Source organism: Zootoca vivipara, chromosome 14 (assembly GCF_965207765.1).
Source record: "Zootoca vivipara chromosome 14, rZooViv2.hap1.1, whole genome shotgun sequence".
In the NCBI taxonomy this organism is placed as follows: Eukaryota; Metazoa; Chordata; class Lepidosauria; order Squamata; family Lacertidae; genus Zootoca; species Zootoca vivipara.
Genome location: NC_142597.1, coordinates 40,498,020 through 40,525,686, shown reverse-complemented (window position 1 = coordinate 40,525,686; position 27,667 = coordinate 40,498,020). Strand labels below are relative to the sequence as shown.

General features: G+C 48.8%; 1 protein-coding gene across 2 annotated transcripts; it reads left to right on the top strand.

Annotated features, from left to right (window-relative positions):
* Positions 1-140: 140 nt before the first annotated feature.
* DHRS11 (dehydrogenase/reductase 11) lies at positions 141-27,517 on the top strand. 2 transcript variants are annotated; one of them, XM_060268504.2, is made up of 7 exons: positions 147-384; positions 12,674-12,883; positions 14,975-15,069; positions 17,768-17,897; positions 20,691-20,783; positions 23,665-23,730; positions 25,284-27,517. In XM_060268504.2, the coding sequence occupies exons 1-7, from the start codon at positions 253-255 to the stop codon at positions 25,323-25,325; spliced, it is 768 nt and encodes a 255-aa protein (XP_060124487.1). In that variant the 5' UTR covers positions 147-252; the 3' UTR covers positions 25,326-27,517. The 2 variants fall into 2 exon arrangements, with proteins under 2 accessions (XP_060124486.1, XP_060124487.1); XM_060268503.2 differs by lacking the exons at positions 20,691-20,783; positions 23,665-23,730; positions 25,284-27,517 and adding an exon at positions 20,303-20,656 and having other exon boundaries at positions 141-384.
* Positions 27,518-27,667: the final 150 nt, after the last annotated feature.

Genomic DNA, 27,667 nt, shown 5'->3' with positions numbered 1-27,667 from the left:
CCCGACCTGGGCGGTTTTGCCGAGGAGCCGAGCTGCGCGCTCTCGTTCTCTGTGTCTCCAGCAGAGGCTGCCCTTGGCGAAAGAGGCGCGTAATTACGCTCGTCTGTCCCGCCTCTCGGCGGGGATCGTCGCTGGGGTCTTGCGCCTGGGCTGGCGGAGAGGGAGGAGGAGGCGGCTGCCGAGGAGGAGGCGGAGGCTGGCCGGGGAGCCCCGGCGGACGGGCAGCCGGGGCAGCAGGCGGGCGCGCGGGCCATGGAGCGCTGGAAGGGCCGCGTGGCGCTGGTGACGGGCGCCTCGGTGGGCATCGGCGCGGCGGTGGCGCGGGCGCTGGTGCAGCACGGCATGACGGCGGTGGGCTGTGCTCGGAGCGTGGACAAGATCGAGGTAGCCCGGGAAGGGAGGAGAGGAGGAAAGGGGTAGAGAGCAAGAGGAGGAGTGGGGAAGACAGGAAAGGAGGAAGGAAAGGGAGATAGAGAGAGAAAGGAGAGGAGAGGAGAAAGGAAGGGAGAGAGGAAGGGGAAGAGGAGAAGGAAGGAAGGAAGGGGGATGGAGAGGGGAAAAGGAAGGGGGAATGGGAAAAGGGGGAAAGGAAGGGGAAAGGGAAGAGGAGAGAGAGAGAGAGAGAGAGAGAGAAGAACCAGAAAAGAGAGAAAGAACGAAGGACGGAAAAGGAAGGAGAGAAAAAGAAGGAAGAAAAAAAGGAAAGAGAAATGGGAGGGGAGAGAAAAATAAATCAAGGATGAAAGGAAGAAGGGAGGAAGAAAGAGGAAGGGGAAATGAGAGAAGGAAAGAGAGCAAATAAATGGGGGTAGAAGGAATGGGAAGTAGGAGAGGAAGAAAAGGAAGGAAAAGAGGTCGAGAAAGGGACGGGGAGAAAGAGGAAGAAAAGAGAGATAAAGGGAGAAAGGGAAGGAAAACTGGGGAGGAAAGGAAAAGGAGGGAGGGAGGAGGCGCAAGAAGGGGAATAGATGAAAGGAGGAAGGAAACGGGAAGGGGAAAAATAGGGATAGGAGGAGGGGCTTGGGGAGGGAGAAATGGAAGTGGAGGGGGAAAAGAAGGGATAAGGACACTTTTGGAAAAGGAGGAAAGAAGAAAGAGAATCGGAGATAAGGAAAGAGGGGAAGGAGAAATTGGTGCAGTTATCGCGAAGGGAAGGTATTTTAACCAGGGTGGTTGGGATTTTTTGGGGGGTGGGGGGAATCTTCCTTATTGGCTCTCTCAGAAGGGGAAGAAGACTCTAAAGTATGTAGGGGAAACCTCTGTGACCTCTCCCCGCCCCCCTTCCTCTCCATCGCCCTCTTTCTCTTCGCTGCTCCCGCATTCATTCATTCATTCATTCCGCAGACAATGCTCAGAACACATGGCGTGGAGGGCGGGCGACCTTCTCCCTTGCTTGGATCTGTTTACTCAGCGGGGACGGGGGGTGCGTGTATTGAATTGGCGGGTGAGGGGGAGCTGCGTGCGGTGTAGCAAGGGAGGGGGGCAAGGCAAGCACGCGCCGTTGGGTGCAAAAAGCAGAAAGGGGTGGGATCGGGGCGCGTATTTTCCATTAACTGAGCAGATGGGGCAGAATGGAAGGCAGAGGCGTCTCTGCTTGCAAAGGGTGCCTCCAAAGCGGCCCTTCTCCATTCTCCTTTGTTGGGGGAGGTGAGTGGGTTAGAAAGTCCAAAAACAACTCCCCCCCTCTACTTTTAGCCTTTTACAGAAGAAGGTGTTCTCCGTGTGTGGTTTTCTTTAAACTGAAAATTCTATCTCCCAGTGTTAGAAGAGTTTCTCATCAAAAGGATTGTACATACGGTATTGTGTCGTACGAGTCGCACCTTTTTTTTCCTGGTTTCTAAGATGAAGACACCTTTTTATATTGCCGGGCTATATAAAGTCCCGTTTCACTTTTCCCAAAGATCATCTCGACATTGGAAGAATTAGTTTCGGTTGAATGACGGCATTTACTTTTCGCAGAAAGCTTATAGGCAGTGCCGTTTCCTTAAATCTATCTTATCAATCTGCCTGCCTGCCTGTCCAGATAGATAGATGGCAAGCTTTTGAATTTATTTCAGGCCCCATCAGCACTTTACATTTAAAACAGCGTTATCTCACTTTTAAGCAGTCATGGCTTCCACTCAAAGAATCCTGGACGCTGTACAGTAGTTTGTTAAGGGCGTTGAGTCCATGGCAGAGAATCTGCTTTGCACGCAGAAGGTGGCAGGTTCAATTCCTGCCGTATATCAAATGGGAAAGACCCTTGGCTGAAGCCCTAGAGCTACCAGCCAGTGTAAGTGAGAGATGGGGAACTCCCACCTGTCCTAGGTGGCATGGTTAAATTGTAGTCTAGGAGCATCTTCCAGAGGGCTACAGGTTCCCCACCCCTGTCCCAGCATTCTTCACATTTCCCCAGACTTTGTTGGACTGCAACTCCCTTCCTTCTGGGCTGTTGGCTGACTGTGGACAATGGGAGTTGTAGTCCAGCAACCTGGGGCTCCCGACTAGCCTAGATTATGCGGAGGCAGAAGGACTTATTTTGAGCCAGCTCAAAGTGGAAAGTGTGCCTGATCGACTCCCAGCCCCCCATCCTCAGTGGGGCAGACCCAGAGTGTCTTGAAAAGGCTGGAGGAGTCCCTGTTTAGCTGGCGGTTCTGCAATCTCTTGGAAAAATCAGATAGAATCTCTGAGGGCAAAGTGTGCAAAGGAGTCAAAGGTTGCAGGTTTCAAGCAATTGCACGGTTTATTTGCGTTTGGAAGGAGGGAGTAAATACTGGCATTTTTTCCACAGTACACTCTCTCTCTCTCTCTCTCTCTCTCTCTCTCTCTCTCTCTGTGTGTGTGTGTGTGTGTGTGTGTGTGTGTGTGTGTGTGTGTGTGTAATACTTTGGGACGGAGGCTCTAAAAAGTTAAATTGGGGAACTCAATGCCACAAAGTGTGGTGATGGTCCCCAAAATAAGGTCTGTTCACAGGTGTTTACTTTTGAAACCAGGGATGGGGGACTCCCAGCCCTCCAGATGTTTATGGACTACAACTCCCACCTTCCCTGATCGTTGTGCAGATTGGCTGGGGCTGATGGGGGCTGTAGTCTGACAACACCTGGAAGGCACCGGGTTGGGGAAGGCTGATGTCTAGATTGCTTCTGAACTAGGTTACTGGTTTCTCTGTCTGAGCCTCTGTAGCAGGGGTCCCCAAACTAAGGCCTGGGGGCAGGATGCGGCCCAATCGCCTTCTAAATCCGGCCCGCAGACGGTCCGGTAATCAGCATGTTTTTACATGAGTAGAATGTGTCCTTTTCATTTAAAATGCATCTCTGGGTTATTTGTGGGGCATAGGAATTCGTTCATATTTTTTTTCCAAAATATAGTCCGGCCCCCCACAAGGTCTGATGAACAGTGGACCGGCCCCCTGCTCAAAAAGTTTGCTTAGCCATGCCACCCCACTCAGTTTGCCCCAGTGGCGGTCTGATCCTGCTGGACTCCCTGAAATTGTGGGTCTCCTTACCTGCAGGAGGTGTTGACTGACACCTTCATTATACAGCTTCCAGCTTTTGACACTTGAGGTGTATATTTTAAGGACCCACCTTGTTTTTGTTGCTGTAAGTTGTACCAGGGACCCAGGTGGCGCTGTGGGCTAAACCACTGAGCCTAGGGCTTGCTGATCAGAAGGTCAGCGGTTCGAATCCCTGTGACGGGCTGAGCTCCCGTTGCTTGGTCCCAGCTCCTGCCAACCTAGCAGTTCGAAAGCACATCAAAATGCAAGTAGATAAATAGGAACCGCTATAGCGGGAAGGTAAACGGCGTTTCCGTGTGCTGCTCTGGTTTGCCAGAAGCGGCTTTGTCATGCTGGCCACATGACCTGGAAGCTATACGCTGGCTCCCTCGGCCAATAATGCGAGATGAGCGCGCAACCCCAGAGTCGGTCACGACTGGACCTAATAGTCAGGGGTCCCTTTACCTTTACCTTTAAGTTGTTTTTAGGCTGCTTTACTGTTGTCACCTGCCCTGATTCATTGGAAATTTTTAAGTAGAGGTTGGATGGCCACCTGTCAGGGATTCTTCAGCTGGGATTCCTGCATTGCACGGGGTTGGACTAGATGACCCCTGGGGGTTCCTTCCAAATCCACAGTTCTATGATTCAGTAATAATAATAAGGATGATAATTTCACACTACAGATAAAGGATTCACCAGTCCACGCATCTTAAGTTAAACATATGTTAATATAAACCCTCCAAATAGGGTTTTGGTACAAAACTGATGTCTCACTAAATGTGTCTCACCTTACCTGCTTAGAATAACAAGACTGTACATCCATTGTAGGCTTAAAGGATAAAAAATAAATAAAATCAAAATCACAATAACTTCAACGCCTCTCAAATGGAGTGAATGTAGAAGCCGGTTAAAATGCCAGATCCTCGTTGGTGTAAAGTTAATGGCACATCCTTTTGCTGCGCGTGGCTCAGAGATGCCTGCGTGCGATGAGAATGCAGGATAAATATTCATGCATATATTTCTACCTTCTATACAAGATGTGCAGGAGCCCCCTTGGAAATATGGAAATAAATCTGGTGCTCTGTTATCAGGTGGTTGTGGCAAGCTCCTTAAGCGCCAGTATCCATGTCAATGTAACCAGGCCGATATTCCCAATAAATTGTCAACAGTTTAAAAGTCGTTTATTAATAACACAACCCAGGTGGGTGAATGGGTTGCCTGCCGCCAACAACGCGTGTCCAAAATAATTTCCAATATGCAGTTCCTCTTTTCCTGGTGTTCGACATTCTCATGGGTCTATTTTTTAAATTATTCTGTATGCTTATATCCCACATTTCCTGTAGGGAGCTCAAAGTGGTTCTCCCCCTCCCCCTTTCATCCTCACAACAACCCTGTGGGGGGTAGAGCAGGTCGAAAGCCCCGAACCATTATCATAGAATCATAGAGTTGGAAGAGACCACAAGGGCCATCCAGTCCAACCCCCTGCCAAGCAGGAAACACCATCAAAGCATTCTTGACATATGCCTGTCAAGCCTATGCTTAAAGACCTCCATAGAAGGAGACTCCACCACACTCCTTGGTAGCAAATTCCACTGCCGAACAGCTCTTACTGTCAGGAAGTTCTTCCTAATGTTTAGGTGGAATCTTCTTTCTTGAAGTATGAATCCATTGCTCCCTGTCCGCTTACATCCCACTGGCCCTTTCATTCCCCCAGCCCAGTGTTCTGCTTGCAGCAGCGTGGCATAGTGGTTAGAGCGGCAGTCGTGAGGCTTGGCGGGGTGGGAGGGGAAGACTTGAAACTGAATCCTGATAACACTGCAAAAAGTCAGTGGGTGTCCTATTCACTGTCTTTCAGCTGAACCTACCTTGCGGGGACTTGGGTGGTGCTGTGGGTTAAACCACAGAGCCTAGGGCTTGCCGATCAGAAGGTTGGCAGTTCGAATCCCCGCGACGGGGTGAGCTCCCGTTGCTCGGTCCCAGCTCCTGCCAACCTAGCAGTTCGAAAGCACGTCAAAGTGCAAGTAGATAAATAGTTACCGCTCCAAGCGGGAAGGTAAACGGTGTTTCCGTGTGCTGCTCTGGTTCGCCAGAAGCGGGTTTGTCATGCTGGCCACATGATCTGGAAGCTGTACGCCAGCTCCCCCGGCCAATAACGCGAGATGAGCGCCGCAACCCCAGAGTCAGTCACGACTGGACCTAATGGTCAGGGGTCCCTTTACCTTGCAGGGAGGCAGAGTGGAAACAGTACTGTGCCTCTGGGCTATCCACTCCCCACCTCCACCCCCCCAATCCTTGTCATTAGATGGGCAATGGACAACAACAACAACCACCCAGGAGATGGCAAGTGTTTCTGCATGCAGTTGGCTTGGCTTTTGGGAAGAGATGGCGATCCTCTGTCATCCTAAGGGCTGCATTTCATTCTGGACAACCCCTCCAAGGCAAATTCCCCCTTCTAGCTTGTACAACCTGCTACCTTTCTGCATTCTCCATCTGGACGAGTAAAGGGCATAGAATGATTGAATCATGGAATTGTCGAGGTGGAAAGGACGACGAGGATCATCTAGTCCAACCCTCTCATGCCTAACGCGGGGCTCGAACTCACGACCCTGAGATTAAGTCTCACTCTCTACCGACTGAGCATGATCAGAACAGCGTTAGAAACTCAGATATATAAGTGAATCGCCAAACGACACCTTAAAACTAGGTTATGGTCACCACGACACAATGTCTAGGCACCACATATTTTTTTTTGCAGCAAAATTGGTTGCTGCTGCTAGTATCCATTTCATATACATTTTAAAGAAAAAACCTCAAAGCGGTTTACAGCACATTCAATATCAAAGAAAGCAATCCAGGATAAAACAAAGTTAAGCTTCGAGGAAAACATTTCAAATCCTACTCTTAAGTGACGGTTGGTTTTCGCTGTTTTGTGGTTTGCCTCAGGGGCAAAACCCTGCAGGAAGGCAAAAACACAAAAAGTGGGTTCTGGCGAGGAGGTTTGGCCCGAGAGGGGGTTTGGCTTAGTAAGAGTCCCAAGGGGCAGACAGAAAGGCATTTGGCCCTCAGGCCTCAGATACCCAATCAGTGTTTGAAAGTGTTTTCTAGGGTAGGAATGGCAAAATATCAACTTCACCCGCCCTGGGTCTTCATGGACAGCAAGGGCTTCCTGTTTGAGCTGAGATTTGGCCTGGTCCCTGACAACATTCCTAATATATTGTGTCCCTTTGACTGCGATTCCTGGCTTTGTCCCTCCAGGCTGCATCCAAACTATGAGCCGTGGTGTGGCAACGGGCTCCCTTTTGCAGATAATATTCTTTTGTAGATATGTTATTGCAGAGGAATGCTATATCTTTCACGTGGCGTTGGGCACTCCCGTCTCAGAGGTCAGCATCCAGTGTATATTTAGCTCTCGAAGTGCACGCCCAAGTAGGCGTGGGCGTTATCAGCCGGTGCTGTAATCCTGTCTTGCAAGGTAATCAACCCTGGGCTGGGCCAGGCTTTGGGGGATAAGGTATCTTGCAAAGCCAGGCACCAAAGACAGCGATGCTTATCAGCCATTGTCTCTACGTGGCCCTGGTGTGTCACCCAGGGCTTGAAGGTTGGAAGGTTCAGGACCATCAGAAAAGCATGTGCTCCTTCTTCTTTCTTCCTCTTTGGCGATCACTCGTAGCCGAGTAAGATTGTCTTCCATAAACACGGTTTTAACAATGAGTCCGTAAGTGACTGTGGAGGCCAATTCTGGATCCACACGTCCTTCCACAGTGGGGACATTGGTTTCCAGGCGGGAGTTGATCACTGTGCGGGTTTGCCAAGCGTGCCTTCCTCTTAGCATGTTTCTCCCTTTCGTCCTTTAGTTCAAGCATCCTCAAAGCCCATGACACCTTTGGTAAAGGCTGTTCTCCAACTGGAGCGCTTACAGGCCACTGTTTCCCAGTTGTTGGTGTTTATACTACATTTTTTTATATAGATTTGCCTTGAGAGAGTCTTTAAATCTCTTATTTTGACCACCAGCATTACGCTTTCCATTTTTAAGTTCGGAATAGAGTAGTTGCTTTGGAAGACGATCATCAGGCATCCGCACAACATGACCAGTCCAACAAAGCTGATGTTGAAGAATCATTGCTTCAACACTGGTGATCTTTGCTTCTTCCAGTACACTGGTATTAGTTCACCTGTCTTCCCAGGTGATGTGTAAAATTTTTCGGAGACACCGTTGATCGAATCTCAGCCTGGATATCTCAAATGGTTAGAGCACGGGGCTGAGAATGCCAAGGTTGCAGGTTCGATCCCCGTATGGGGCAGCTGCATATTTGGGTTGGACTAGATGACCCTTGAGGTCATTTCCAACGCTACACTTCTGTGTGTCTATTTGTTGTTCAATGGGGATGTTCTTATGTTCTGCTGGTTTTGTCCCTTGTAGAATTGCAGTGAAACCAAGCCCTCTCTCTACATGACAGAGAGATCTGGGCATAGACCGAATGTATAATTGACCTCAGCATCTTCTTCCAAATCTGGTTTCTGTGAGGAATAGCTGGCGGCGAGGAAGCCTCGCTTCTCTGCCGGAAGCCTCGTAAATCAACCTACCTGTGGGTGTCACCCGTTTGTGTACTTTTCCTTTTTTTAAATTCAAAAGCGGTGTTCGCTTCTCTCTGGAAAACTGTTTTGCAATTGGAATGTTGTATACGGCTCTGTCCACACACACACACCCCTTGAAGAAAAATCTTCAAAAAGGATGATACAGTGCTGGAAAAGGTGCATAAAAAAGCAACCAAAATTACCAGTGTGGAGGGGAGGGTTGGAGTGCCACCTGACCTCTGGAGAAAAAGCACAAGAACCTCGGAAGAGTCGTGCATCTGGGTCAAGCCAAAGCAGAGCCCCCATAGCCCAGCATCCTGTTCTCACTGTGGCCAAGCGGATGCCCTGGAGGGAAAACGAGAGCAGCTTCTCCCCACTTGCAATCCTCAGCAACTGGTCTGGTAGACACCCCCCCAGTCCCCAGGCCACGCCCCTCACTGGCCATAAGTGTGTGGCTGGAAAAGTCCTTGGAATTGTGTCTCAGAATTGTGCCTCTTTCTTCCTGGATGGAAGATGGAGAGGGTGTGTGTGTGTAGAAACTAGCCTGCTTTGCTTTGCAAAGATGACATTTGCATTCCTCTCCCCACCCACTTTTGCGGCTGGCCCCGCCCACCCCAGCATGCGGCCCCTGGAAAGTTGCCTCGAAGGAATGCGGCCCTCAGTCTGAAAAAGTTCCCCGTCTCTGATCGTTTCACAGCGATATTGGTTATGAATGGGTTACTCTGTCTGCATTGCATTGGTGAGCTTATCCCATCTTGGCTAACTTAATGAGTTCTAGGAACCGCTCTCTTTTAAAATTTGAGATTATGTTTTCCTTTCTCTTTTTTTCTTCCGGTCCTCGGAGAACCTGGCCAAGGCAGTCTGTGCAGAGATTAGCAAACTCATTTAATAATCTGCAGCTGTTCGGAATCTCGCCTTCAATAAGATTAAATCGGATTAATAATGGTTTTCAATGCCCCCTTCAGGAATTACATTTTCGATGTCAAGGAAATGCATCATCCGTAAGGCTGAGCATGCTTGTCCATCTTCTTTTGTCGCTGTTCAGATGAACTTCCAGCTCCTGGGCGTTGGGAACCTTGTGTTCCAGATAGGCTTGCCTGTGCTTAACCCAGGCACTCCCAAACTTTGGCCCTCCAGATGTTTTGGACTACAATTCCCATCTTCCCCGACCACTGGTCCTGTTAGCTAGGGATCATGGGAGTTGTAGGCCAAAACATCTGGAGGGCCGCAGTTTGGGGGTGCCTGGCTTAACCATTCTGGGTAGAAAATGAAACCACTGGCCCATCTAGCTCCATATATTGTCTACACTGGTTGGCAGTAGCTTTCCAGGGTTTCAGCAAGGGGTCTCTCCTAGCCCTGCCTGGAGATGCTGTGGATTGAACCTCCTGCATGCAAAGCAGATGCCCCGCCATTGAACTTAAATAAGTTAAGATTCTAGTCCTCATAGGAAAGTAGGGGGCCACCCCCTTAGTTGGCCCCTTAGCCCATTTAAGCTCCCTATTGTTTACACAGACCTGCAGCAGCTCTTCATGGTTTACTTGGAGATGGTTGGGATTGAACCCGGAACCTTTTGCATGCAAGGCAGATGGCCTACCCACTGATAATAAGAATAATATATATTTTTTTATACTCCGCCCATCAGACTGGGTTGCCCCAGCCACTCTGGGCAGCTTCCAACAAAATACAGAGGGAAAGGGGGCGGGGAATCAAACGTTAAAGGCTTCCTGAAACAGGGCTGCCTTTATATGTCTATGAAAAGTTATATAGTTGTTTAACTCTTTGACATCTGCTGGGAGGGCATTCCACAGGGCGGGTGCCACTACCAAGAAGGCCCTCTGCCTGGTTCCCTGTAAATTTAATTCTCGCAGTAAAGGAACCGCCAGAAGGCCCTCGGAGCTGGACCTCAGTGTCTGGGCTGACAGGCTGGGGTGGAGATGCTCCTTCAGGTAGACAGGGTCAAGGCAGTTTAGGGTTTTAAAGGTCAGCACCAACACTTTGAATTGTGCTCGGAAACATACTAGGAGCCAATGTAGATCCTTTAGGACCGGTGCTATATGGTCCCAGTGGCTGCTCCCCGTTACCAGTCTGGCAGCCGCGTTCTGGATGCGTTGTAATTTCCGAGTCACCTTCAAAAGTAGCCCCATGTAGAGCTCATTGCAGTAGTCCAAGCAAGAGATAAGCAGAGCAGGTACCACTCCGGCGAGACAGTCTGCAGGAAGGTACGCAGGATCTCAGCCTTACCTTTAGAGCCACAGCCCTTTTGCTCTTTTGACCCACCACTAAGTTTCCATGCCACTGAAATGCCGCTACCGACATTGCTTTGTGCCATCGATTCCTGACCGTCAAAGTGGCAGAGTGAAAACAACAAATTGCTTAGATCTGCTTCTATAATAATAATAATAATAATAATTTTTTATTTATACCCCGCCCTCCCCAGCCGAAGCCGGGCTCAGAGTGGCTAACACCAAATATAAAACAACTGATTAAAATAAAACTCAACAACAAGACTACATACATCAAAATTAAATTTATTTTTTTAAAACAGAGCCCATTTTCCATTCATAGCAGTTTCTCACTTGATGAGGGGTTCTCTCTTTCTGTCTCTCTCCCTAGTGCAAGGTATAACCACCGTGTGAATAATTTTTAATTCCCCCCTTCCTTAAATGTAATTTGATCGCTACCCTTTGACATCCATCTTCCTTATTCAAATGATGCTCAGAAAAAAAGATAGAGGAAAGGCTCTGTCAGTTAGAGCTCAAACCTTTGCCTTACCTCGCCCGAGGATTGCGCTCCCCCCTTCTTCTGAAGAGCTTTGATGCTCACCGGAAGGGACACACTGTCTCTGACCTGTCAGTCCGGGAGATGGCGACAAGCTTCAGGAGAGCGAGGAAACATCATGTGATGTCTGGATTCCATAGCCTCCAGCGGAGGTGCAGAATCCGGTCAACCTCAGGGCTGATCCCCTTCCCTTTACTGACGAAACAACAAAAATAACCCAGTGGTTGTTTTGCTGTTAACTGGGGTCAAGGGCTTCTTTAAAATGCGGGAAGGATCTGTGCAATAATGCCCTGAAACTCTTGCCTGCTGGTTTCACTGAATGACCTTGAACTCTTTTTATTGCGATGAGAGAGGGACGAAAAAAAGACGTCCGTTTTGTCGTCGACATCACCATCACCTGCACTCCATGCTCTGGTAACTTCCAGATTGGACTACTGCAGTGTGATCCATGTGGGGCTGCCCTTGAAGGCGACTTGGTAAACTTCAGTTGGTTCAAAACGCAGCGGCCAGATTGCTGCCTTCAGATCTCATAGAAGCCCTGTTTGAAGCCAGTTTGCTTCTGGGGCTGACTCAAAGCGCTCACAGTGTTTCAAGCCCTAAATACCTGAAAGACTGCCTCCTTCCCTACAGACCTTCCTGGGAGCTAAGAATGGCAGGGGGTGCCCTCTTTGTTGTTCAACCACCCTCACTAGCTCAGAGGGTGGTGACCCAGGAAGAGGAACGGCTCAGGGAGCTGGGCATGTTTAGCTTGGAGAAGAGAAGGTTAAAAGGTGATATGATAGCCATGTTCAAATATATTAGAGGATGCCATATGGAGGAGGGAGAAAGGTTGTTTTCTGCTGCTCCAGACACGGACACGGGGTAATGGATTCAAATTACAAGAAAGAAGATTCCACCTAAACATTAGGTGGAGTAAGAGCTGTTTGACAGTGGAATTTGCTGCCAAGGAGTGTGGTGGAGCCTCCTTCTTTGGAGGTTTCAAGCGGAGGCTTGACAGCCATCTGTCAGGAATGCTTTGATGGTGTTTCCTGCTTGGCAGGGGGTTGGACTGGATGGCCCTTGTGGTCTCTTCCAACTCTATGATTCTACGATTCTAGGGTCTTCTCTGTGGCAGCCCCTAAATTGCAGAACTCCTTCCTCACAGAGGTGCATCTTCATTGCACAGCTTCCGGTGACGCCCCTCTTTATAACAGTGGCACTTGAGGTTCATATTTTTAGGACGCCAGCTTATTTCTGTAATTCTAAGTTACGAAGCCTTCCTATAGCTAGTGCTCAGGGGTGTGTTCCAAGATGGTGCGCTAACCCAGAGGAAGCTTTCATGTGGCATCCATGAGGCACTTCCTCCCTTCCCCGTGTCAGCTCCTCCAGGCTGGAACTGAGGAGAGTCAAGGTCAAAGGCAGCCTGTCTGGGAGAAACTTTGATGTCTTCTGATTTGTCACCTGAGGCAGTGATGGCTGCCTGGCTTGTGATTAAGCAGAGAGAGAGAGAGAGAGAGAGAGAGAGAGAGAGGGAGAGAGAGAGGAGGGAAAGGCCAGCTGATTCCCCTTCTCTTCTTCATATGTTGTTTTCATCCCTTTTCTTGCCTCCGCTTGCCTTGCTGCCATGACCTTAGTCAACCTGTGGCTGGATGTTCTTAGACTCCCATCTTAGACTCCCATCAGACCTTGCAGCAAACAAGGGCAGTGGTCAGCCATGATGTACCTGTGGTCCAGGGTTTCCAAAAACAGCTGGAGACCCAAATTTGGGAAACCTTGCATGGCCCACCAACATCTGGAGGGAGGGCCCTTGATCTTCTACCCCTGCCTTTACCAATTCCATTCTGATGCCTTCACCTATGTCTCTTCTAGAAATTGGCAGCTGAGTGTCAGAGTGCCGGCTACCCGGGCACCCTCATCCCATACAAGTGCGACCTCTCCGTTGAAGAAGAGATTCTCTCCATGTTCTCTGCCATCAAGACCCTTCACCAGGGAGTTGATGTCTGTATCAACAACGCTGGCTTGGCCCGGCCAGAGCCCTTGCTCTCTGGCAAGACCGAGGGTTGGAGGACGATGATTGACGTGAGTAGAGACCAATTCAATCTGTGGGTTGGTGTGGTTTTTTTTAAGTGGGTTTGTTGGGTGTGAACGCTTGTTGCCACTTTTCTCTCCCTGGCTCGGATCAGCACCCACAGCCCTGCTCCTTGAGAGGCAGAAATATAGAGAGTGTAAGCCCATTGCTTTTCCAAGGCACCTGTGTGAATGTCAACCCCAATGGAACTCATCCGAGCCTTCCAGAGCCCATAGAGTTGAAAGAGGAAGTGGGGAAAGAGGCCATTCTTCCAACTTCCTCCATCAGCTCTATGTGCTTTTCAAGGGAGAGAAGGGTAGCCACCTGCACAAGGGAGCAGGGTGTGATCATGGTGGTGAAAACTTTGCAAAGATGCTGAGGTGTTATCTCTTGCTATGCGGGAGCTAAAGACCAAGCACTCGTTCAGGAATCACTGTGCAGTTAACATACAGTACAATACGTAACCTGCCTTGAGTCCCATCCAGGAAAATGGTGGGGAATAATAATAATAATAATAATAATAATAATAATAATAATAATAATAATAATTTATTATTTATACCCCGCCCATCTGGCCGGGTCTCCCCCGCCACTCTGGGCGGCTTCCAACATACATCAAAATCCATTAAAATCACAGACTAAAAACTTCCCTAAACAGAGCTGCCTTTAGGTATTTTCTAAATGTCAGGTAGTTGTTTATCTCTCTGACCTTGGATGGGAGGGCGTTCCACAGGGCGGGTGCCACTACCGAGAAGGCCCTCTGCCTGGTTCCCTGTAGCTTTGCTTCTCGCAGTGAGGGAATCGCCAGATAATAAATAATAAATGGATAATAATAATTATTAATAATAGTAGTAGTAATAATAATAATACAATGGGATACAAGTCTACTGAAAAATCTCTTTATGTTTAATGGAGCTTACTTCTAGGATACAGGATTGCAGCCTAGACTTTGGCATTGGGAGAAAGCAGGATCCTTGTGCCTTTAACGGCTCAGTGGCAGGCATAAATTCATCAGGTTAGAAATGCCTTGTCTAATAGGGAAATACCATTGTGGGGGAAACTTTCCCTGTTCACATTCAGTCTGATATTTTATTATGCGGGTGACCGCTGATTTATTTTGGGGCCCTTCACTCCACCTGCAAAAGACGGCACACATTCATATGTTGTTCTGCATTGAGGAATTTTATTTTCTCCCCCTTTCTGGGTTCCCTTCCAGCATGAATGGCCACAGCGTGGTCCCTCAGTCCATTGTGCATTTTTACAGCGCCACAAAATGTTCTGCAAATCTTTTGAGAGGGGTTGGAGGCCCCAATCCACATATGGTGTACCAAGCCCAGAAGATCCTTTGGGCAACCGTGTTTGGGGAGTTAATTTCCATCAGGATCAAGGCATATGCCAAGGGAATGTTAAAAAGCCTTCATGCCTGCATCTCACGCATACCTACCAAGTTTCTGTGGGAGAAATAAGGGACCAGACCGGAAGTAGAAGACCGGAAGTAGTGCTGCCGCCATTTTGGAACTGGGCGGAGCATGCTCAGAAGCGACTTTTGATGCTGCTTTGCCCAGTTCCAAAATGGCCATCGCGCCAGAAGTCGCACTGCAGCCATTTTGGAACTGGGCAGAGCTGCATCAAAAGTCGCTTCTGAGCATGCTCCGCCCAGTTCCAAAATGGCCGCTGCGCCAGAATAAACCGGAAAAAAACAAAAAAATCCGTTTTTTCAGCTGAGAACAGCTAGAATAACGGGGGTTTCCCGGGGAAAACGGGAGACTTGTCAGCTATGATCTCACGGTGTTGATCTTTATCAACCTCCCAAGCCATTATTTAAAAGAAGAAAAAGAAAAACACCTAGGCGCAGAACTAAAACCCTCAATTAACTTGCACATCTAGTTTTGGCTCTAAGGTATTCCAGCAAAACAGCTAAACCTGATCAGGTCCTAGGTTTGCAAATGTAAAAAACAACAACATCCACCCCAGTATTAAAATGACGAAACTTGGCAATGGAAAAATAATAGCACAGTGCTTCCCTAGCGTCAAGAACACTTCCCAAAATGCAAAAGCCTCGACTGATTTCTCGACGGCGTTGGGCTTCCCCTGCCTTTCAGGTGAACGTGATGGCTGTGAGCATCTGCACCCGGGAAGCCTACCAGTCCATGAAGGAACGAAGCATCGATGACGGCCATATTATCAACATTAACAGGTGGGCGAAAGCAAAGTGGAGGGATGGCGCAAGAGCAATGCCCTTGAGTTAAGTTTTCAAGCAAGACGTCAGAAGACCTTTAGACTAGCTTACCCAGATGCTACTATTTGTAGTTTCTTGGTCGCTTTATTTTTTAATGTCTTAAATAGTTGTTTCAGCTGCTTCGCCAATTATTTTATTGTTTTATTCTTTTCGTCAACTGCTTTGAGGTTCTTTTGGTTTTTCTTTTTACAGTTAAGCAGTATATAAATTGTGGGGGGGGGGAAGATAAATAAATGTGTGAATAACAGTGGCTAAGCTAAATGCTGTCAAGTTCAGGGCTTGTTTGCCAAACAGGGAGGCCCAATGAGCCAGAGGTTCTGCACACCAGTTTATAAAGTCACTAGCTGGCCGTGCCACGCGTTGCTGTGGGTTATTTGTGTGATTTCCCCTACCCTGTGCCGATCCATGACGTACCCCTGTGATTCCCCCACTCCTCCCCTCACACACCCCGGCTTAACCCAATGATTCCCCCCTCATCCCCCTCCCTCATCCCTGTGAATCCCCCAACTCCTGATCCATGACCTATTATGCCCCCTCTTCCCACCACCCTGGCTTATCCCTGTGATTTCCCCCCCTCTCCTCCCCCTAACCCCGCCACTTACCCCTGTGATTTCCCTCCTCTCCTCTGTTCAACCACCCCCCTCCCGGGTTATCCCTGTGACCCGTTCATTTTGCACACAATCATTCCCCCAATGCACGTATTCTGTAAAATTTTGCCCTGTCCCAACCCTGACTCCCCTACCCACGTGTGTTATGTGAAATAACATTTACCGGTATTCTACCCAAAGGCACGGCCCTGTAAAAGGCCCATATTCAGTTGATTCTATGCTGCAGCCTATTCGGCCCCCCCATCCCCCCCCAGGCAGGCCCCTAAATCCACTCAGCCTAGTCTGCAAAGCCGAGGCGAGATACTGTGGAGAGGGCAGGTTTCATCCCTGTGTCTCCCCCTCCCCTGTTCTGACCCATTACCTATCCCTGCCCCCTATTCGCCCCCCCCCCCAGGCAGGCCCCTACCTCCACTTGGCAATGTTGGGCCTTGTTGCTGCAAAAGGCCTGTTTTCAGTTGGTTGGGCCTTGTTGCTGTAATAGGCCTGTTTTCAGTTGGTTGCTGTGGAATTTTGCGATGTCATCTGGTGGCGCGGCTTTCGAGGCAGCAGTGGGCAATCTGCCTTTCTATTGGATGCTGCTGGAGCTTCTGCTGGTGACGTCTAATTTGGGCGCCACTTTTTTGTGTTTAATCATTATTTTAGGTATGAAAGGTTTGCTTTTTTGGAAAAAAAATTATGCCAGATCCCTCACTGATGGGCATGGAACGTTGTGGCCAAATTTGTTACATTACAGTTCAGTGGTTACGGAGAAAGGCAGTATATAAATTGTGGGGGGGGGGGAAGATAAATAAATGTGTGAATAACAGTGGCTAAGCTAAATGCTGTCAAGTTCAGGGCTTGTTTGCCAAACAGGGAGGCCCAATGAGCCAGAGGTTCTGCACACCAGTTTATAAAGTCACTAGCTGGCCGTGCCACGCGTTGCTGTGGGTTATTTGTGTGATTTCCCCTACCCTGTGCCGATCCATGACGTACCCCTGTGATTCCCCCACTCCTCCCCTCACACACCCCGGCTTAACCCAATGATTCCCCCCTCATCCCCCTCCCTCATCCCTGTGAATCCCCCAACTCCTGATCCATGACCTATTATGCCCCCTCTTCCCACCACCCTGGCTTATCCCTGTGATTTCCCCCCCTCTCCTCCCCCTAACCCCCCCACTTACCCCTGTGATTTCCCTCCTCTCCTCTGTTCAACCACCCCCCTCCCGGGTTATCCCTGTGACCCGTTCATTTTGCACACAATCATTCCCCCAATGCACGTATTCTGTAAAATTTTGCCCTGTCCCAACCCTGACTCCCCTACCCACGTGTGTTATGTGAAATAACATTTACCGGTATTCTACCCAAAGGCACGGCCCTGTAAAAGGCCCATATTCAGTTGATTCTATGCTGCAGCCTATTCGGCCCCCCCACCCCCCCCCCCAGGCAGGCCCCTAAATCCACTCAGCCTAGTCTGCAAAGCCGAGGCGAGATACTGTGGAGAGGGCAGGTTTCATCCCTGTGTCTCCCCCTCCCCTGTTCTGACCCATTACCTATCCCTGCCCCCTATTCGCCCCCCCCCCCAGGCAGGCCCCTACCTCCACTTGGCAATGTTGGGCCTTGTTGCTGCAAAAGGCCTGTTTTCAGTTGGTTGGGCCTTGTTGCTGTAATAGGCCTGTTTTCAGTTGGTTGCTGTGGAATTTTGCGATGTCATCTGGTGGCGCGGCTTTCGAGGCAGCAGTGGGCAATCTGCCTTTCTATTGGATGCTGCTGGAGCTTCTGCTGGTGACGTCTAATTTGGGCGCCACTTTTTTGTGTTTAATCATTATTTTAGGTATGAAAGGTTTGCTTTTTTGGAAAAAAAATTATGCCAGATCCCTCACTGATGGGCATGGAACGTTGTGGCCAAATTTGTTACATTACAGTTCAGTGGTTACGGAGAAAGGCTGTGACCTCTGTGCACGCAATGCCTACATTTTTATATATATAGATAACTTTCTGTGGAGTTCAACTCTGCGGAGTTCCTCTGTTGAGGAATTTTATTTTCTCCCCCTCTCTGGGTTCCCTTCCAGCATGAATGGCCACAGCGTGGTCCCTCAGTCCGTCGTGCATTTTTACAGCGCCACAAAATACGCCGTCACAGCGCTGACCGAAGGGCTGAGACAGGAGCTCAGGGAAGCGAAGACACACATACGAGCCACGGTGAGTTTAGCTTATGCCCGCTCTGGGCTCGCCAACCTTTACTTGGTGCATCAGAGTCGGTGCATTGGGCGTCAGTGGCGCAAACAGCATGAGACAAAATGGCTGACATAGCACAAAATGGCAGATGGGCTGGAGGGTGCAATAAAAATGGCCGCCACATCTGAAAGAGCAGGGGAAGGGCCACAATGGTCTCTGACCATTGGCCATGCTGGCTGGGGCTGATGAGAATGGGCCTACATCTGAAGGCCACAGGCCCCCCATCTCTCTGCTGTGACGTCACTTGAGAGGAGATGGTCACACCAGAGCTCAGCGAAATCAGGATGAATCCTTGCTGGACATTTCCTGACTGAACGCAGAAAGATGTTTTATACCGAGTCAACCATTGGTCCATCTAGTTCAGTATTGACTATGTCAGTGGATGGGAAACCTTTGGCCCCTTCGGAGCTTATTGGGACTACAACTCCTATCATCCTTGACCAGCGGCCATGTTGGCTGCAGCTAATGGGAGAGAGGCCTACAGGTCCCCCATCCTTGGACAATAATAATAATAATAATAATTTATTATTTATACCCCGCCCATTTGGCTGGGTTTCCCCAGCCACTCTGGGCGGCTTCCAACAGAAAAATAAAATAATATATTAAACATTAAAAGTCTCCCTACACAGGGCTGCCTTCAGATGTCCTCTAAAAGTCTGGTAGTTATTTATCTCTTTGAAATCTGATGGGAGGGCATCTCTGCCTGGTTCCCTGTAACTTGGCTTCTCGCAGCAAGGGAACTGCCAGAAGGCCCTCGGCACTGGACCTCAGTGTCCGGGCAGAGCGATGGAGGTGGAGACGCTCCTTCAGGTATTCTGCACCGAGGCCGTTTAGGGCTTTAAAGGTCAGCACCAACACTTTGAATTGTGTTCAGAAACGTACTGGGAGCCAATGTAGGTCTTTCAAGACCGATGTTATGTGGTCTCGGCGGCTGCTCCCAGTCACCAGTCTAGCTGCCGCATTCTGGGTTAGTTGTAGTTTCCGGGTCACTTTCGAAGGTAGCCCCACGTAGAGCGCATTGCAGTAATCCAAGCGGGAGATAACTAGAGCATGCACCACTCTGGCGAGACAGTCTGCAGGCAGGTAGGGTCTCAGCCTGCGTACCAGATGGAGCTGATAGACAGCTGCCCTGGACACAGAATTGACCTGCGCCTCCATGGACAGCTGTGAGTCGAAAATGACTCCCAGGCTGCGCACCTGGTCCTTCAGGGGCACAGTTAACTCCATTCAGGACCAGGGAGTCCCCCCCACCCGCCCGCCTCCTGTCCCCCACAAACAGTACTTCTGTCTTGTCAGGATTCAACCTCAATCTGTTAGCCACCATCCAACCTCCAGGGCTGGACTGCAGGGACTGGTTGTGGCTCTCCAGGGTTTCAGACGGGTCTCTCCTTGTCCAGCCTGGAGATGCTGGGGATTGAACCTGGGGCCTCTACCACTCAGCTCTAAAAATAAAAGATGCTAGTCCTCATGCCAGTGCTGAATTAAACAGGAAAGCAGGAAGGTGCTGGTCCATCTTGCTCAGTATTGCCTACACTAATTGGCAGCGGCTCTCCAGGACTTCCGGCAGAGGACATTCCCTACCTGAAGGTGCTTGTCATAGAACCTGAGACCTTCTGCATGCGAAGCACACACTCTGTGCCCAAGCTCTTCCCCTAAAAATGGAGCAAGTTTCCCGTCCTCATGGTTCTGAATCGAGGGCCTGTTTAAAGAATATCCCAGGAAACTGCCTTCTACAGGTGAAACTCGGAAAATTAGAAGATCGCCGAAAAGTGCATTTATTTCAGTAATGCAACTGAAAAGTTCTACTTACAGGTAGGTAGCCGTGTTGGTCTGAGTCGAAACAAAATTAAAAAATTCCTTTAGTAGCACCTTAAAGACCAACTAAGTTTTTATTTTGGTATGAGCTTTCGTGTGCATGCACACTTGTGTATCTGATGAAGTGTGCATGCACACGAAAGCTCATACCAAAATAAAAACTTAGTTGGTCTTTAAGGTGCAACTTAAAAGGTGAAACCGATTCATGAGAGAGATGCATGACATGCAAAGCAAGATATGTCAAGCCTTTATTTGTTGCAATTGTCATTATTTGTCGTTAGGCGGGCCAATTAGAAATGGAATGGAATTAATAAAATGTAACAGCGATGTTTATTTTTATTTTCGTATTATTGTAACGATTTGTTTTATTGCTGTGGAATTTCCAAAAGAAAAAGAAAAAAAACACAATAAGTTGCAGTACTGAAATAAATGCACTTTTCGACGATATTCTAATTTTCCGAGTTTCACCTGTACATCAGTCCACCTAGCTCAGTGTTGCCTACACTGACTGACAGGGGCTCTGCAAGACTTCAAATCGGCACTTTCTCTCCCAGCCCTACCTGCAGATGCTGGGGACTGATCCTGGGACCTTTTGCATGCAAAGCAGATGCTGTACCACTGAGCCGTTCCTCCTTGACCTACGGCAGATTACGGAGCCTCAGCATCTGCCGCGTTGCTGTTCAGCAGCCAGACCTAATCTGCAGTTATTTTTCTCATCAGTGCATCCGATCTGTTCCTTTGGATTGTGTATGGGGGAGCTCTACCCATTAGACCTCGAGTGATCATTAAGGGCTGTTTTCCTGGAAACACTGCTACAAAACCGGCCAATCATCCCCCCCCCCAATCTCTTTTGCTCTGTATTGAAAAGAGGAGTTAGCAAATCCCGTTAGGGTTGCTGTGTTTTTCTTTGTTTGTTCCTTCCCTTTCCCTTTTCCCTTTTAGTGTATATCTCCGGGACTGGTAGAGACTGGATTTGCTTTTAAACTCCACGATAATGACCCAGAGAGAGCAGCAGCGACGTACGAAAGCATTAGGGTAGGTGGCTGAGCTTGGATACGACAGGCAGGGGAAGCAGATGAACTGCACACGTTTGAATAATTTCGGTCTATGTGAAGAGCCTGCTCTTGTCTGTGCACTGAGATGCCCCCATAGCACTTCTGGCGGGGGTGGGAAAAGCGGTTTATTCATTTACTTACACGGAGCGCAAGGTAGTTCTCCCCCTCCCCCTTATTTCCTCACAACAACCCTGCAAAGTATGAGCTTCTGTGTGCATGCACACTTCTTCAGATACACTGAAACAGAAGTCACCAGACCCTTATGTATAGTCAGAGGGTGGGGAGGGGTATTACTCAGAAGGCTGGTGGGAATGGGTGATTGGCTGATAGGAGTGGTAAACCTGTTGACGACTATTTAATTGCTCATCTTCTAACATTGTGTATGCCATCAAATGCCAACAGTGCCCTTCAGCTCTCTATACTGGACAAACAGGCCAAACCCTACGCCAAAGGATAAATGGACATAAATCTGACATCAGGAATCACAAGACAGAGAAACCAGTAGGAGAACACTTCAATCTTCCAGGACGTTCTATACAAGATCTCAAAGTAGCTGTCTTATTACAGAAAAATTTCAGAAACAGACTGGAAAGAGAAGTTGCTGAATTGCAACTCATTACCAAGCTTAAACCCATGGAGAGACCTGGTCTGAATAAAGACATCGGATTCTTATCTCATTATACATGATAAAGCTTTCTCACCCCTTGCTTTTTCCTGCAAGACCAATTGCACTAGTTAACAGTCTAACAGTCATCAACTGGTTTACCACTCCTATCAGCCAATCACCCATTCCCACCACCCTTCTGAGTAATACCCCTCCCCACCCTCTGACTATACATAAGGGTCTGGTGACTTCTGTTTCAGTGAAGAAGTGTGCATGCACACGAAAGCTCATACCTATGACAAACTTAGTTGGTCTCTAAGGTGCTACTGGAAGGAATCCCCCCTCAACTACGTCAGACCAACACGGCTACCTACCTGCAAAGTAGTTTAGGCTGAGAGCGAGCGATTGGCCCAAGTTCACCCAGTGAGAGCTAGTCTGGCGCACGAACCACTACACCACACTGCCTCAATCTTTATCTGTTGTTGTTACAAAAAAATGGACCTGTCTGCTGGATCAGGCCAAAGGCCCATCTTGAGTCCAGCATTGCATGGGGTTGGACTAGATGACCCTTGGTGTCCCTCCCGACACTACAATTATAAGATTCTATGATTCTAGCCCAGTGTCCTGTTTTTTTTTTTTTTTTACAGCGGCCAAGCTATTTACTTGCTTCTTTATTTACTGCATTTTTATCTCACTTTTTCTCCAAGGAGCTCAAGGTGGCATACATGGTTCTTCCCTTCCTCATTTAATCCCCACCACAACCCTGTGAGGTAGGTTAGGCTGGGAGGCAGTGACTGGCCCAAGGTCATCCAGTAAGCATCATGGCCAAGAGGGGATTCGAACCCTGGTCTCCCAGGTCCAAATCTAGGACTCTTAACCATCACACCACACTGGCTCAATCTATGATCTGCTGTTGTTGTTACATAAAAGAACCTGGCTGCTGGGTTGACCCAAAAGCCCATCTGGACCAGCAACTTTCACAGGGGCCAAGCACATGCCCCAAAGTGAAACCTGCAAGGGGGAGCCGAGTTCAAGAGCAACTCTTCCCCACCTGCAATTCCCGGCAAATGGTATTCAGAAGCCTCCTGCCTCCTACAAGAGAGGAGGTAGAACATCGCTCTCATGGCTTGGTAGCTGTGGATGGCCGCCTCCTCCATGATTTTGTTCCTTCGCAACCACAAGGTGAAGTGACAGCCTGTTGCATGACTTTAGAATCATAGAATCATAGAGTTGGAAGAGAACACAAGGGCCATCCAGTCCAACCCCCTGCCAAGCAGGAAACACCATCAAAGCATTCCTGACAGATGGCTGTCAAGCCTCTGCTTAAAGACCTCCAAAGAAGGAGACTCCACCACACTCCTTGGCAGCAAATTCCACTGTCGAACAGCTCTTACTGTCAGGAAGTTCTTCCTAATGTTTAGGTGGAATCTTCTTTGGAGCAGCAGAAAACAACCTTTCTCCCTCCTCTATATGACATCCTTTTATATATTTGAACATGGCTATCATGTATTTTAATGTTTTGTTGGAAGCCGCCCAGAGTGGCTGGGGAAACCCGGCCAGATGGGCGGGGTATAATAATAATAAATTATTATTATTATTATTATTATTATTATTATTATTATTATTATTACCCCTTAACCTTCTCTTCTCCAGGCTAAACATACCCAGCTCCCTAAGCTATTCCTCATAAGGCATTGTTTCCAGGCCTTTGACCATTTTGGTTGCCCTCTTCTGGACACGTTCCAGCTTGTCAGTATCCTTCTTGAACTGTAGTGCCCAGAACTGGACACAGTACTCCAGGTGAGGTCTGACCAGAGCAGAATACAGTGGTACTATTACTTCCCTAGATCTAGATGCTATACTCCTATTGATGCAGCCCAGAATTGCATTGGCTTTTTTAGCTGCTGCATCACACTGTTGACTCATGTCAAGTGTGTGGTCTACCAAGACTCCTAGATCCTTTTCGCATGTACTGCTCTCAAGCCAGGTGTCACCCATCCTGTATTTGTGCCTATTTAAATATGAAATATACAAATTCATGAAGGAGAAAGGCTCTCGGGGGCTACTTATGATGCCAGCAAGCAGGCCACCCTGTAAGAAGCAGGAGATGTTGTGGGGTAGCAGTCTTTCAAACGCGAGGGCCCCAAACCGTGAAGTGTATGAGCTTAGCAATAAGTCTTGGAGGGTGCACACACTCTGAGGGTGCCTGCTGCAACCAAACTCATTCTCGTTTCTTCATTTCCCCCTCTCCTTCCAGTGTCTAAAAGCAGAAGATATGGCCAACGCCGTCATATATGTGCTCAGTGCTCCACCTCACGTGCAGGTCAGTCGAAAAACCAGCACAACCCCTTCAATTCAAGGAGAAGAAGAAAGGAAGGCTCTTTTCTCGTTGGCTAGGCCTCTGCATCTGCATACCTGCCAAGTTCCTCTCTGAAAAATAAGGGACCGGACCGGAAGTAGCATACCGGAAGTAGCGCTGCCGCCATTTTGGAACTGGGCGGAGCATGCTCAGAAGTGACTTTTGATGCTGCTGTGCCCAGTTCCAAAATGGCCGCCACACCAGAAGTCGCACTGCAGCCATTTTGGAACTGGGCAGAGCAGCATCAAAAGTCGCTTCTGAGCATGCTCCGCCCAGTTCCAAAATGGCCGCCGCGCCAGAATAAACTGGGGGAAAACAAAAAAAATCCGTTTTTTCGGCTGGGGACAGCTGGAAAAACGGGGGTTTCCCGGGGAATACAGGAGACTTGGCAGCTATGTGTATCTGTTGGCTGTGCTGGAAAGGACAGAGATGCAGGGGTTATCTTTCCCTTCAGCTCGATGCGCTCCTCAGGCTGGTGGCTGGCTCCATGACGACCAGCCCTTGTCTCCTTTGTGCAGGGGATGGGGAAGAACCAAAGTATTGTAGAGTTGCAAGGGAGGGTCATCTAGTCCAGCCCCCTGCAATGCAGGGATCCTGCCCGCAGCTTGCCAGCGGATTCTGTGTGCGGGCCTCAGGCAAGTGCAGGAAAACTTTGGCCTTCCACATGTTGCTGAGCTACAGCAGGAATGGGATCAAGGGAGCTGTGGTTCAGCCGCCTCCAGAGGGCCAAAGGTCCCCCCCCCTTTCTGGTCTAAGGGTAGGCAGTGCTCAAAACTGTGTCAAAACACACACACACACACACACACACACACACACACACACTGATTGTGGCAACCGAGATTTCCTTCTTGCGTCAGAGCCAGGGAACCTTGTGACTTTCTAGATGCTACTGGGCTCCAGTTCCCATGAACCCAGACTGATTGAGTGAAAAAAATTGTATGCCGCTTAACTGTAAACGCCACCCAAAGCGGTTTACAAAACACCCATGAAATATACCAACATGAAATTACCAATTCATGTCAACATTTAAAAAATCAGCTGGAGCTGATGGAGATTGGAGACGAAAATGTTTGAAAGGCTGCAGCTTCCCGACCCCTGATCTGAATAAAAAGGTCTTTCGTCGGTCAACAGAAGACCATTGGAAAGGGAGCGAAAGAAGGTTCCGGAACGTAGCAGCAGGCCTTGAGAAAGCCCTTTCTTGAGTTCCTGTCAAACGAGCCTCAAATATCGGCATAGCAGAGAGAGGGGGTGTGGTATTCAGAGTCCTCTTGCCTGGTTCATGGTCCGGCAAGAGGTTGTTTTTGGGTTCATGGGAAATTCCACCCATCCTCTGGCATAATCCATTTTCCTGGGACTGTGGAGACACTTCACAGAGAGCGTGGTGGTGTGGTGCCATTTCTGGAAGGCGTCCAGAGACAATGCAATAGATGTACCAGTGGACACTCAGAGCCTCCTTAAAATTCATTCTGTTTCAGTACCACAACACTTTGGCTGACATGTGCCGTTGTCTCTTCTAGATTGGCGACATTCAGATGCGGCCTACCGAGCAGGTATCATAGCAAACGGAAGAGGATTCGCTGCTGGTGCGGCACAGCAGGGGGTGCGGAGCGCCATTGATCCGCTCAGGGTTTTCCTTCTGTGACGTTTTAAGTGCTGCAATAGGAAGACTCCATCCTCCTTCTCCCCCCATTACTCTCCCATTTTGAGCCGACGTCAGCGGAGCGGAAACTCAGAACGGAAAGGGACTGTTGATTGCGGAAGTCTTCTCCACCGTGCTCCAATTCAGTAACAGAGAAGCCGATCCCAGAATCCAACCTCAACTGACTTCAGGGGTGTGGGAGTTTAGGATGTTCAAGACGGCCTAGCTGGCGTTTGATGAATGACTTGCCAGCTCCCCTCCATTGCTGAATTTCCGCCAACGTCACGTGGAGCATTCTTTCCTCATTGCTCTTTGCTACCGCCCCAAACTCTCGAAACAAGCCTCGGTTTCTGCATCTCTCTCCAATTCACCTGTGATGAGCACTGCAACAATTATTCCCCCTTTGGAACTGAGGATTCGCCTTAATATCCATTTGGCTAGAAAGATGCTTGAGCCATGAGTCGCCATTTTCTGCCGCAGGACGACTCTGTTTCCCACCGCCATTTTAGCTGTTGCGACTTCCTTTCCAAAACAGAACCCCGGGAAAGGTGGTTTGGAGAAAGGGAGTAACGGTGCTGTTAGCGACCTCTAACGATTCCCCGATCGCAAAACCATACTTCCCAGGGTTCCTAGGGAAGATGGGGGATGGCTATGAAACCAAATTGTTTGTGGTGAGGCTAAACCAGGCACCCCCAAACTGCGGCCCTCCAGATGTTTTGGCCTACAGCTCCCACGATCCCTAGCTAACAGGACCAGTGGTCAGGGATGATGGGAATTGTAGTCCAAAACATCTGGAGGGCCGAAGTTTGGGGATGCCTCCTTCAAGGCCAGCCTTTGCCAACCTGGTGCCCTTCAGCTGCGTTGGACTACAACTCCCATCAGCCCCAGCTGTCGTTCAAAGGAGCTGGAAAGGCACCCAGTTTGTGAAGGCTTCTCTGGCCAATCATGGGTGCCCGCACCACATTTTATGAACTGCAAAGTAATACAACAATTTGTTAATGATATATTTGGTTCATGTAAAATGTTGGGGTGTGTGTGTGTGTGTGTGTGTGTGTGTGTGGAGCAAACACGTTTTTAATAGAGAGAAGTGTGTGTGTTTGTGTGTAGGGGGCAAGGGCATCTCATTGCTACTACCCACCTTTTTAAAACACAACAACCCTACCTGGTTGTGCATTCCAGGAGAGGAATAGTGTACAACGAGACAGAGGAGACTTCCAGTTGCCTGATTCAGCCAATCTCAAAGAACAGTGATGGAGATGGGCCAGCTGGTAGCTGCCTCATGGGGCCATCAACTTAGATGACTTAGGCAACATTTGCAGAGGATGAACCCACACTCATGGAGCCTCCAGGTGCAGAGGAAGTCTACCTCTTAACGCCAGTTGCTGTGGGGCAAACATCAGGAGAAGGATTTTTGCCTTCAGGCTCTGCTTAAGAGTATCTGGCTGAGCAGTGTTGGAAACAGGATGTTGGGCAAGACAGGGTTTTGATCTGATTTAGCAGCATTCTTCTTACATTTTGTCCACCTCTGTCTGAGGCTTTAATCCCAAAGGCGCACAATAGGGAGTAAACCCTGCTGAGCACAATAGGACTTCCTTTGGCGTAAAAACGCTGTTAAGGCTCCACATTCTGTTTGACTTGTTTAATTTAACAGAACCACTTCTCTCCCTTGAATTACTAGCCTTATTTAGAAGTTATAGAACTGTAGAGTTAGAAGTCACCACAAATACTGGTATCACTTCACCCCACCCTTGCTCCAAAACACTCCAATGTGTTCTGCAGAGGTACTCTATTAGGTTTTATTATTTGGTGGGCTGCCTCACACTGCCAGTTGCCTTGGTGCAAATTTGCTGGACAGGTATTTTCCCAAGCCGGACTCTTGGCTATATTTCTGCCGCTTGTTCGAATCTCCCTTCGGGTGGGCTCATTTGGAATCAGGTGGACGTAGCAGCTGGGATTCTAGCACTGCAATGGCAAAAATAAAGAATAAAAGGAAGAATCCTCTCTGTGCGTTTTAAAAATCCCTCGAGTGTTGACAGTGATGCAGGAAACGCTCTAACTTATCAGTATGTTCTTTAACTGTGAATTGTAAAATAAAAACAAAGGGGAAAACTGTGTTTCGGATCTGTACTTCTTGTAAAGGGAAAAAAATACGAATTTAATGATAAACATGAAAGATGGATGGGGAATCGCAAGCCCTTCCTTCCGAACCAGGGAGGAGCGTAGCTCAGGGGCAGGAAGCCCCAGGTTCAATCCCTGGCATCT